The sequence below is a fragment of the Acanthisitta chloris genome, unplaced genomic scaffold (genome assembly GCF_000695815.1).
Source record: "Acanthisitta chloris isolate BGI_N310 unplaced genomic scaffold, ASM69581v1 scaffold34714, whole genome shotgun sequence".
Classification (NCBI taxonomy): domain Eukaryota; kingdom Metazoa; phylum Chordata; class Aves; order Passeriformes; family Acanthisittidae; genus Acanthisitta; species Acanthisitta chloris.
The window spans coordinates 2,821-15,848 of record NW_008671604.1 but is presented as its reverse complement, the minus strand read 5'-3'; the positions used below and the strand labels follow the sequence as shown (position 1 = coordinate 15,848).

General features: G+C 40.1%; 1 protein-coding gene across 1 annotated transcript in view; it reads right to left on the bottom strand.

The window, feature by feature from the left end:
* Positions 1-13,028, bottom strand: part of LOC103801741 (disco-interacting protein 2 homolog C) — a gene marked incomplete at both ends in the record, with an annotated part of 33,961 nt that overhangs the window by 20,766 nt on the left and 167 nt on the right. The window contains one exon of the mRNA XM_009074165.1: positions 9,190-9,300. Coding sequence (XP_009072413.1) covers positions 9,190-9,300 — 111 coding nt within the window. The remainder of the gene's footprint in view (positions 1-9,189; positions 9,301-13,028) is intronic.

The window sequence follows — 13,028 nt, the reverse complement described above, 5'->3', positions numbered from 1 at the left end:
AAAGGGACCTGGGAGTGTGGAGAGACAGAAAGCTGAACATGAGCCAGCAGTGTGCTCAGGGGGCCAAGAAGTCCAATGGCATCCTGGGCTGGATCAGGAACAGTGTGGTCAGCAGGACCAGGGAGGTGATTCTGCCCCTGGACTCAGATAGGTTATGGAGTTTCCATACTTGAAGATATCTGAACACCACCTGGACATAGTCCTGGACAACCTACTCTAGGTGGCCCCGTTTGAGCAAGGGAGCTGGGCTAAGTGACCTTCAGATGCCTCTGCCAAACTCAGTCATTCTGTGGTTCTATGACAATTCTGGGAAATAATACAGATTATAGATGCGTCCAGCTGGAGAAGGCTTTCGACCCTTAAGATGTTATGATGGGCACACAGTGGTGACAGTATCCCTATTTACGCTGATCTAACCTGATTTGTCAATAACCATTTCATTGAGTAGTTACAGACATATTTCAGGAGCACTATATATAGTCAAATGCCCATTAGAGTAAGCACATTACATCTTACTTTTATCAAGGGGATACAGGCAGTGAGGCTAAAAAGTCATGTAATGATTTTCAAGTCTAGGCCATAGCTGTTCTTTAAGAGATGCTGTGCTTCTACAGCACTATGTTGCTTTATGTGTACTATCTTGTCATGATTCTTTCATGAACTTTGCATCTATCCACTAGGCTCTTCAACAGAGCAAAGCCCTAGATGTAAATGCATACAAAAGCATTAACTCTTTCCTCACAGAATGATTCTACAGAAAATAGCCTACAGAGTCTTAAAAGATCAAATTAAAATATCTTTCAAATCAACCATAAAGCACACTTAACCATGGAAACAACCAGAAATACTGAACAGTTGCCTTAATCTATTGATTTATTCAAAGCAAAATTGTATGATGGAAAGAAAGCCCCAGAGCCTTTCTAATTTTTAATACTTTTTTTTATGTAGTCAAATAAAACCATCTAAAATGGAGAAGCAATGAGATGAGAGAAAACCCAAAAGCTTACTTGTTTTTCATACCACCTCAAAATATGTATATGGCAGCAATTATCAGAACTTTGATAGCTGAAGAAGCATATGCTATGCAACTCCTTCCATCCAGAATTACTGCATTTGCTTTTGCTTACTATAACCAGAATGCATATAGAAACAGGAAAGAAATGACAAGGTACTTTGTCAGGAAGGCTTTTTAAACTTAAGCTTGTATATCATCTTTTCCAACATAAAACCAGACAATGAGAGTTTCCTTTGAAAAACAGAGAGTAATACTGGTGTACCCATGAACAAAAATTTGGGGAGCATGTTGTTGACCCCACCATGGTGCTATTAGGTCATAGGTTGGACTTGATGATCTCAGAGGTCTTTTCCAACCTGACTGATCCTGTGATTCTGTGATGCCTGTACCAGGGGAGCTTCCAGGACTTAAAGGGCTGTATCAAGTGTTCTGTCCTCACTAACTCGTGTGTTAGCTGGTCCACATCTATGTTGTCAAACCCATGGGACAAGCACATAGCCAGATCTGATCCTGGCTCCACATGACGATGAGAGTTGGTGTCTCCACTCTTGGGAGTCTGCTCAAAGGAAATTTGTGTGCCTGCACAGTGTGGGAGAGATGGGTCTCCTTGGTGGTCCCTCAGAAGGAACAGCAGGAAGAAGAGGGATGGAGTGCTCCCCAGAGAATATCACTCCTTGTGCAAGACAGCTTCTGAGACTTGCTACTCTATCATCTATAAAGGGAAGTCATGAGTTTTTTACAGTACCAGATTTGTACTATTGTTACCCCAAATTTCCCATGAAATTTAATCTAATAAATATTTACTAATGCTTGTATCAATTTCTAACTATCATTTAAAAAGAAAGGCATATAAATTTCATAATTGAATGCAGTAACTGCATTGATCTCAATTTTAAATTACAGTGTTGTTGTAACTGTATGTCCTATAAAAGACTGCAAGCAAACTCTTTCACCACTGTATCAAAATAATGTCAATTCTTAAGCAATGAAATTCCATTTAATGCAGAACTTTATAGCCAGAAATTAACCTATCAAATTCTGCTAAGAATTCTAACATAAATAAATCAGTAGAAAGTGTGGATCTTGGAGCATCAGCATACTATGGTCCTGGGGGATGCATCAGTTAAGACATCATCTGTCATGCTCTTCCCATAGCAAAACAAAATAACACAAGAAAGAATGACTATGTTTTCACTTAGTGCCCTATCAACCAGCTTAGAGCATGTCCACATAAATATTAATCATTCATTCGTAGCAATTCACACACACATCTAGATTACTTAATCCAATCTATGCACAAGTCACAGTTTGTAATAACAGACTGCTTTACATCAGGACAGCCCCATATGAAATAGCATTAAAATCTTCACCCCATTCTTTTCTGTATAATTATTCTTTCAATTGTAAGGAAAACATGACTAAACAATGATGTGACATAACACTAGCACAAGAGATTGGAAGAATTTCACCAGGCATGGACAGTATGTAGTGTGTTTTACAGGGATACAAATCCTACACTATGCCTTGATGGCCACACTAAATCCTGCCTTGCAAGACACAGGCAAATCAAGATGCTGAAGCAGAGGTTCTGCAGCACCTAGCACCCAGGTGCTACATGCTGCTCTCGAGGGCCATAGGAGGTCCAGCTGAGGATTCTGCAGTATGAACACAAAGAAGCTTTCTGGCTGTCTCCTACTTGGTGTCCATCAATTCCACCTTCAGTCTCATTCTCTTACCCATTCTAACTAGTTGCCTCCCCCTTCTGCCTGCTGCTGATGGCCTCATCCTGACTTAGAAGCTAAAAGTGCTGCAGAGAACAGAGACACGAAGAAGGAGTCGACATCCCTTGCCCCATGCAGGTGCTCCTGTGATACCTGCTGCCCTGCTGAAGCAATTGTTTCTAATTAGTCAAGTAGTCTCGAGATACTGGACTGACAGAGAGGAGGTAGAATATCTGAAACCTTTATACATCCCACAGACACACCACAACCTTACCTACATACTCAAGCATGTAAACACCATAGTCTTTGCTGTTCCTCATACCCCAGCGTGACAGGCCCAGAGCAGTGAGGACCTCAGGCAAAACTTGTAAGTCTGAAAAATTAAGTTTGAGTTAAAATGAAGTCCTTTGCCTGAAGCAGTCAAAGCTTCCATGTGGGCCATGAAAAAGGCTCCTGACTTCAAAGGCATTGATTATTTCAGATTTCAGAGACAAGCTATCAGCCAGCCTTTTGAGTAATGTCAAATGAATGGCTGCAATGCTGAAAACTGCTTTGTAAGTAGAAAAAATCCACAACCAAATAATCTTCTGCCAAAACCCCAAAGTCCTCCTTCCCTCTTCAATAAAATCACTCTCCTGCCTGTAAAGGGAATAGATTTTCAGGATGCACTAGTTTGTCAGCAGTGTTACTTGCTATTTTGGAAATTTATGCTAATCTGCAACTTTGGCAACCCCTCACTTGCCACAAACACTTTGGTTTGCTGAATTTTGTAGGGGTAGGAAAAACCTCAGGAAGACAGTGGAGACCAGGTGAAACAACTCAATGCAGTCCCAACCACAGACAGGGAGAGATTTGCTAGCGATGCTCATTGCCAAATCCTCCACAATTCACAGTTTGAAATGACACATAATACGAGTGGAAGGCAAAACACAGAGCTGAGGCATTGTAGCATGAGGTTTGATACTAGTTGCTGACTTTGGAACTACAATTTTACATTTCTTGAAGGCACAGCACTTGCTGAGGTACAAAAAATGAGGTGTGTGTAGCTTTAGACTATGTCTGCACACACCTAGAGAGATCAATCTTTCAGACGAAGCGAGCAGAAAATCCTCTCTGCTGCAGATAGCCATTCAAAGTTCTTTAAAGACTTTTATTAAAGGTTTCCTAAAGGGTTTCACCAGTACCTAGAGGCAAATTGTCTTCTTCCTGCTGCAAAGAGTAATAATTCATTGTCTGGATAAAAAAATCCCACATGTGGCTGCATTTCAGCATGCTGTTAATGTCATTTCTATAATGCTTTGTGAGACTATCTGTGTGAAGGAAAACAATTATGATCCTGTCTCCGTGAGTGAGAGTGCATGTCCTTATCTAATAAGGAAGGAAGGAAGAGACAGCCTGTGCAGAGGTTGGCCTGATAAAGGTTACTTCTGTTCACTTGCAAATCCCAGACTGCTTTCAAAATGAGAATTATGTGGTGGAGCATCACAGACTGAACTAATCTTGTTTTCTGTTACACTGCTTATTTGAGCTCCTGTGCCCTTACCCTAATAAAAATTTGCTGGTAAAGAACAAATAAGGCAACCATCAGACATAAAGGCCATAAAGCATCACCAGTTCAGAGCCAAAAGTGGAAAGGCTTGGAGGAAACCCTCTATTTTTAAAACACAAAGACCTTAATAAAAACTAAACACAATGCAGATGCAATCCTCATGAGCAGCTTTAAGATGAAGAAATGCAGTGTGCACCAGGGGCTCATGGGAGGCTGAGGGATTCTTTGGAGGGACTAGAAGACTATGCCACTGAAAAAAAAAGATGTAGTATTTTATGCATATTTTAAATCCAGGGGAGAAAGACATATATTGTCAAATGATGTTCAAAAGCTTGTAGAGCTCCAGTGTTTCTGCCACACTGCAGCCCAATGAAACAAAAACTGAGGGGAAGCAAAGCTCATTTTATCTCAGGCCCTGAAACACTAGGAAAGATGTCAAGGTGTATTTCCTTTGGAATAGAATTCTTCCTTCAAAGGAAAACATGACTGAGACAATTTTACTGTCTTGAAAGAGATATACCTCTCTGGCTACTGTTAAAGCTTTAATAACATTTCAGGATTTAATAAAAAGAGCTCCTGAAAAACACTTTCTGCCCTGTATGAAGCATCCATTAAAAAAAACCCCAAGTGTCCTGGAGCAGACACCTCCAGATTTCCTATGACAACACACAGACACGTTCTCCCAACCACACTGTCAGAGCAGCGTCGGGAAGAGCACAGAAATGCTTTCTGGAAGCACACATAGCATTAAATCTAAGGCTAGGAAATAGCATTTTGAGTGAGAAATTAATTTTTACATGCTTTCATGTCACACCCTGCTACAAATTCTATCTATGATAAGAAGGCCATAAAGATCTATGTGGGATCTCTTTGTTCATACGCTCACAGCATGTGACTGAGCATAACTATGAATGCGCTTGGAGGATAAAAATGTTATTTTATGATAAAAACTGATTAGCTCCCCTGACTGCATCGGAGTAGAATAATAATAATTTTCATGGTGTCCATCAAATGGAAAAAAACATTGACCTAAAAAATCTAAAGAAAAAGAAATCAAAACCGTTTTTTTAAATCTTTTCATATGGGACATAGTAAATTTCTGTTTGAACTAGAACTTGACATGTTGATACTCCCATGTCATCTACTCCAATGGCACATTCTATGACATAGAGTTTGCAATATGCATCATATCACACATACAATTTTGCAGCCCTCCAGCTCCAGACAAGATTAACAAAAGTGGCAGCTCTGAAGGAAGAGATGTTGTATCAGACACATTATTTGCTAATGTTTGGGAAATGTAAGCAAATTTGGAGAGAGGGACACTATTCTTAAAGAACAGAGCCCATAAGTCAAGGGATGAGGATTGGATAAAAAATTTCTGGGGAGTGTTGACAATAAAGTCTTTTCAGTAGTATTCATCAGGGAGAAAAGAAGAAATGAAACATGCTGCTTGTTCCAGCACTACAATAACCACGGAGCCACTGACTGCTGCTTCTGGAATAAATAGTTTGGATGGACTTGAAAAAAACCTGGGATTTCAGCTTTTAGTTACATCTGATGTCTCAAGCCTAAAGAGCCAAAATGCCACATTAATGCCTGTTTCCAGGTCTTTGCTGAATATCAGGAAGCATTCTGGGAATAAAACTGGGCAATGCTGTGTGGCTGCTGGGTATTCAGGCAATCCAGCCCCAAAGTTGGGTCAGACAGGTCTCCTGAAGTCCTGAGGGTATTCTAGGTATTCTGTCAACACAAAGGTGGTATATAGGAGGAAAGAGCAAGGCAAGACAGACCTTCAGCTAATAATGAACTAGAAAAGCATCCTGTCAAAATCTTAAAAAAATAACAGTCAAGCTACAAAGAAAAGGGAATGTACACAAAATCTGTGTGCTGGTAAAGCAAAAGCCTTTGCTTCCATATGGATATAGATGTCTGCAGAGTAATCTGTAAGCCAAAAGGCTATCTGGTTGCAAAAGTTACTGCTCAGTTTTAAAATGCCAGGGACAATATTTTGCACAGAGGTGTGAAAAGCTCTTTATGAAAATGCAGAACAGTATTAAAGCTGCTAATACAAATTTTTCATATTAAAAATGTGATCCTAATCTGACTCCCTGAAATAGCTTCTCCTGTATGAGCTTATTATTCTGTAAACCTATAGTTGTTGGTCTATTTGTTAGTTCACATCTCTCCCTTCCAAAAAGCAACCCAAAAGATGTCCACTGCCAGAATGTACTGAAGCTTGTAGAAAAGAGAACAAATAATGGAAAAGTATAAAAGAACAGTCTAGGCCATCGTGTGATGACACAAATGACATCTTCCCACGGATGACAGAAGCAATCCACTGCCATTTGACCAAGCAGAGGTATTCCTTCTGGGACTACTCTGAACATGATTTTCATCTCATTGTTTCCACTCCAGTTGCCCTTCCATATAAACAAATGCAAAAATATTTGCAATAGTCTATGCTGTGAGATTGCATAGTTTTATTTATAGATTATAGAACATGTTGCTTTTTTAACTGACATCTCTGTTATTGTTTTATTAATTTGATATTTAAACATTGTGGCAAAAGATAAACAGCCTGAGTCTGTATATATTTCTTTATATAAATATATATATATGCATGTGTAAGTGTATATTTATGTATCCATATATACACACATATTTTTTAAAAAAACAAACACCCAGGAGATTCAGCCAAATTAGGGTAAGTTATTCATTTGACATAGAGTATTTACTTGGACAGCTAGACTTTATAGTTTACTGGATGGATGTGGTATCAAATGTTCCAAAACAACTCAGATTTACACCTATCCATGTACTATAAGATGCCATTAAACATTGGAAAATAGTAACAGGGAAAGATGCATTAGAATTTTTAACCCTCAAAGCAATCTTGCTTCTTTTTTTATCATAGAATGAAAGCAGATTTACCCATTTGAGCACTCTGAAAGGTCTTAAAATGCACATGTTCTGCTCACCTTATTTTGTCAACGCATATAAAATCTCTAGTTTATATAGTAATAATGCACTGTGTTATGCAACTGCCCCAACCTCTCTTAAGGCACTGCACGTGGATGTGAAAGCATGATGACAGCCCAGTGCAAATAGTATTTCTACTAAAATCATCATCCTTGTTCTATAGTCATGTCCACCTCTCAGCGCTCTCAAATACAGCATTTTACAAATGAAATAGCTTAACCTTACTCCCCAAAGCAGGTAGGGTGGCTGAGGCCCCATCCTCTCCCCTTGCATGGACTTTCTCGCTCACCTGCATCTTCCCTCTGGTCTTAGCCAGTTTAAGCTAGGGCATCTCCTGCCTCCACTTTCCCTTGATTCCCAGTGTTCTTCCTTCTGCTTAGCTACTCTCATGCCTGCTCAGCTGGATCATGGCCTTTTCTTGTCTGATCCACTCACTCCATCTCTCTTTCCTCCTTCACCAGTTCATCAAAGCCCATCTTCCCTCCATCTTCTACCTCTTCTCTCCCTGACAGTTTCTGGTTTGACTGTGGCAGGAACCCACCATGGATATTGGTCAGGGCATGTGTGACAGAAACAGAGAAATGAGGAACCCACCATGGATATTGGTCAGGGTATGTGTGACCAAAACAGAGAAATTATAAGATCAACTCAGTTTCTCAGAGGTGAGGAAGGTTCAAACATGTTCAGCTAGGAAAGAACCTCCAGATATTTTGATCTGTTAAATTGCTGCGTGTGATGTGCAAACTGCAAAGCCTTTGTGAGGGCTAAAAATCTTGTTTTCATGGCTTTCATATGAAAGGCAGGGTACCTGCTCATGAAACAGAGATCTGAGCTTCTGCTCCAGGGTGCTGTAACACTGGAGCATTTCACAGAAAAGCCCTTGACAATTGAAAAATTGTAACTGTGAGTAAAGCAATACTTTACCCAAGCCCTTCCTTGGAAACATCTCAACATTTTCCAAAAGAATTTACTACAAAAAAGAAAGCTTTGTAAGGATTAAAGAACACTGTGTGGACAAGCCCAGACCAAACAATTAAAGTAAGCCATTAGTGCTAGCTAATAAAAAAGTGATTATACAAGGGGGTATCTGGGAGCGGCCAGACATGGTAAATTAAGGGGATATGACAAAAAGAACTTGTAATGAATAAATACAATTTGCTGTATTTTCAGCCTTCAAGGCATACACTGTCAGAAAAAAAAGCAAGTTCAGCAGCATCAGTGTAAGTGTCCCAGCTGTGGCCTACACCACTGAGCCCACTCCCCTCACTGCCCCCAGGCTCTCTGTCCAGCTGGAACTGCTCTATCTGTCTTCCAACACTTCCCTAGGATAGATGGTTGAATCTCTGAACCAACACTGGAAGTGAGAAGCTTTTGATTAGCAGTGATCAGTTTTCTCTATGAGTGTTATGTTCTGTGGCAAGAATTCCTGAACTTGATTTGTTCAAGTGTCACCCTTGGCAGAGATGGCTGTGGTGACAGAAACTTCAGGATACATATGCACATATAGACACAGGAGAAGGCATTTCCATAACTGCTTTGAAGTAGCACATGCAGTGCAGAAGGCATTGTAACACAGCTTGGGTTGCAGGGACAGGTGGAAAATCAGCAGTTGTTGTCAATGATTCTTTTTCAGTGGCCAACACCAGAATGCTTTGAAAGGCTACAAAGATAATCCATCTCAGGCTGGTAGAGCTGTTCTCTTGGAAAATTTTCCTCTCCTTTTCCAGGCAGTCCTGCATTTGCTGAAACTGCAAGCACATCTTCAGATTTTCCATCATAGAAACATCACACAGCACTGTCTTTGTATCCTCAGATTCAGAGTTAGCTAACCACAAAAATGTACTCCAAAGCAACGTTCAGTTGTGATTTATTCTGATGTCTAGTTTTAAAATGCAGTATAGGGAAGAAACTCAGTTCCCTACCTTTCTTGTAAGTGGCACTTCAATAGGGACGGGGACAACTTCCGCAAGCAGACAGCCATAAAATGCCACCATGAAAGCAGCAGGATCATTGTTAGGAAACACAAGTGTTACCTGAAAGAGAGAGATGTATGTTAAAAATGTTCTATCTCAGGTGTCAGATAATGATAATTGGAGTTTCCAGGCTTCCTTTTGGATAGAGATGACTACTGGAGCACTTCTAAGATACCTGTTCAAATGCCTGATGACAGATGAATGAGGAATCAGAAGGAATTTATTCTGAAAAATAATCTTTTTATGAACATTTTAACTTAGGATGCAGTTAAATATTTTCATGCTGTATTGTTTCCTATGTTGACAATACCTTTCATCTGGTTCGCAATTAGCTGATTTACTGAGATTAGATAACCAAGTAAACAGAATTAATAGAATTTTAGATTCTGATGTAGTAATTTGCTTGAAGTTACCAAAGCTGAAGTGGACATGTGACCAAGTCAGACTACCCAGACTTAAAATGATGTCAGTCATTAACACGTTGTTTGGTTTCACTGTGCTTTGCCTCGTACAAGACTTTGGGTTTAGGCCTGGACTGTTGCGTCAGTGCAGGAGTCTCTGTGTACTGTGCACAAACAAATTATTGCTATCTAGAAGCAAACGTCGCATCCAGAGTTGGCCATATCACATGGCAGCCTAGGCATGGATTTGTTGAACTTTACAGCTTCAGGGCTAGCATTCAGGAATTATTTAGATAAAGGAATCCCAGCAAATCATAGCAAATCACTGGTATGCTCACTAGGTGCCCTCCTTCCCCTGGTGTGCAGAGCTGTGCAGTTTGCTACTACAGGCACTGCAGACAATGAGATCCTCCATGGGAAAAGGGGAAGGAGAGGTGAGGGTACCTGGTCTCACTGGGGATCCAGCAGTTCAGAGAGTCCGTGGCTCTCCTTGCCAGGGCTCTCACTTGCTGGTGAATAATCCCAGTGGCTGGATACTGTCTGTGGTCCTGTTCTGGTTGTCAGATGGATGTTCTCAGCTCATGTCTTACACAGCTGTAACACAGCTGCTAACTATCCTGCACGGTCAGCTGAAGTGGCATGCAAAAGGCAATACGAATGATTTCAAACTTCATTCCTTTGGGCTCACACACAGGATTACAGCATCTCGAAATTTTCTGAAACTACTTAAGAGCTTTTGAGTTTTGACTGCTTTCACATCCATAGGAATTTTGTTGAAGTAAAATGGGGATGTTTTCATATATGCTCCAAGGTTCAGTTACTGGGGATTGTGTTTCCAGAATTTTCACACGGCTTCAAAGATAGTCACCTTCCATACATTAACTTGATTTCTTCCAACTAGAAGAAATCTAACCAACATTGTCCAAGTGGGTCCAAAATATCTCTGGTTTTTAGCTGAAGACCATAACTTCATAACTCTCTAGAGTCAGAGCAAATACATCACCACTTTATCTGCACACTTGCACATTAAACCATCCAAGTGCTGGAGATGGCTGTGCAGTTTACTGTATGCATTCTACAGGCACATACCATAAATAGCCTCGGGGAAATGGAAATACAGGGATTTTGCCAGGTGCTTGGAGGGGATGGTAGGGTTTGCTGAGTCCAGCAAACATCTGAAAGATCTCAAAAGATACTTCTAGGTTTGTTGGGTTTTGCATTGGTCTGTGCTTATACAAAGGCATTTAAGGTTTGGCTGGGAATCTTTGCAAAGGAGCTGACAGAGGTGAAAAAGATCTCACTGAAGTCCAGTGGGAATGAGGTACTAACTTCCTCTCCAAAAAACATTAATCACTAACAACTTGTACCAAATAAATAAATAATGTGTGTAAAAGCAAAAAAGGATCAGGCTGAAGGAAAACAAATCACACAGTGTATATTAACAGATGAGAATCTGGTTATCTAGGAGATATTTCAGAGGGCAAGCTTAACTTCCAGGCAGCTGTCTGGGGTGATGCAAGGTTAAATTTCTTGAGTTACTATAGAAGGCACATGCAGTTTGCCATGTATAATAATACCAGAAACAGAGAATGAAATGCAGGCACAGTAATTTATGTTTTGGCACGGGCAAAGAACCTAAGAGGTGAGGTAATGGTAGTCATGAAAAATAGTGATTGTATTGAGAGAAGATGTTTCTAAGGGGAAAATATAAAATATTTTATATAATATTAACATCAGGAAATTATTACCTTTTCATTTAAAAAACACCAGAAATATATGCCTGTATTTCATTTAGCATTTAAAACTACCTTGAACTGTTGTCACATAAAATACATTACGCAGGATAAAAAGTCACCTTCAAAGAGGTCAGAAAGCTTTTATATTGTTACAACAGCAGCATGACAGCCAGAATCACAGCCCAGAGCATCAGAAGTGCAGTAACACCTCATCTTCAATGTGAACTTGCTTCAAATGATCACATTCCTGTTACACAGGGATGCTGGGCAAGATGTTTTTACAACACAAAGCATATGCTTTCAGCACGCTGCTATAAACATTTGTTTCACTTTAATCTAGGCAGACTTCTTTTAGAAGAGCTGCAATTTGTTCTTTACATGTCCTGTTCTAGCTAAACTTCCATCTTTCCCTGAATTATCCACAAATCCTTTCTTACTGTTAGGAGATGGCAGTGACTGCTGCAGCGAATGACTAGAGACAGGCAGGCAGCACACACCAGATGAGAAGAGATGTGCACTGCCCATATGTGAACTTGATTCCTTTTGGAGCTTTCTGAGTGGACTGTTTTGATGTGTACACTTGAACAATTCACTACTTCTGCTGTTGCTTAGAGACACACTTGTAAGTCAGGTAAAAGAGATTCTTCAGATCCTACTCCTGGCTGAATGCTATTCTAGGAAGAAATTTAGATTAAGGATCTGCAGATCCTTAATTTCTTTATGATTTATTTCAAAAAGAAACACAGGAAGGACTGTCACCTTTCTCTTTATTTTTTGTCTTTTCTGTCCTCCTTTTTTCCTTCTGAGAAGCACTGCATGGTCTCACTTTTGAAGTCCTAAGACATGTGTAATGCAGACAGACATGTTTCTCATGTGTGGCACAAGAGGATCAAGTGAACCAACAGTTTGAGAATTGCTAGCAGACCTTGGGGGGTGAAGACTTAATCCCACATTCAGAGGTCTAAGCACTAAGGCAGGACTAAAATTCGCATTTCTGACAAATCTGTTCTGTAATATCCATTCCATGGCTTAATGCCAAACTAGAATGGGACCTGTGGAATTTTCTATACACACTCTGGCAGAGAAAATGGGCAGCAGGCTTGGCCAGCCTTGGCAGATAAAGGGGTAGCTTTGTAAGTACATTGTTAGCAAAACCAGAGGATGTTCTTGTCTTCATTTAACATCTTCAAGTGCTACCTCTGCAACTCTTGCTCTCTGTGGGCTTTATCCATTCACTTAGAATCAGCCTCTAGCAGTAGTTGCATCAGAGTCAGGAATGAGGAATGGAAATATTCTCCATGATACCAGTCAGCATAATTTATTTATTTGTCTGCCAAAACGTGCTCATTTTGCTTGTCTTTTTCCTCCCCAATGCTTCTCTTGTTTCTACCATCTCAACAACTACAAAGTCATTAGTAAGTAAGTTTTTTATCCACATGACAACTCCAAGCTTCATGGGTAAGCTTTTGCTAAACAGACTGTTGTTCTACGTCCAAAAATCACTTTCTGTGGGAATGTGTATTGTTGATGTTACTACAACTTCAAGTTACTATTCAGCAAGTACTAGCTCAGGTTACTTATTATGCAGTTCAAAACAACTGTATGAATGATCAGTCTTCTTCCAAGTAAAAGGCAGATTTTCACCCTCCCA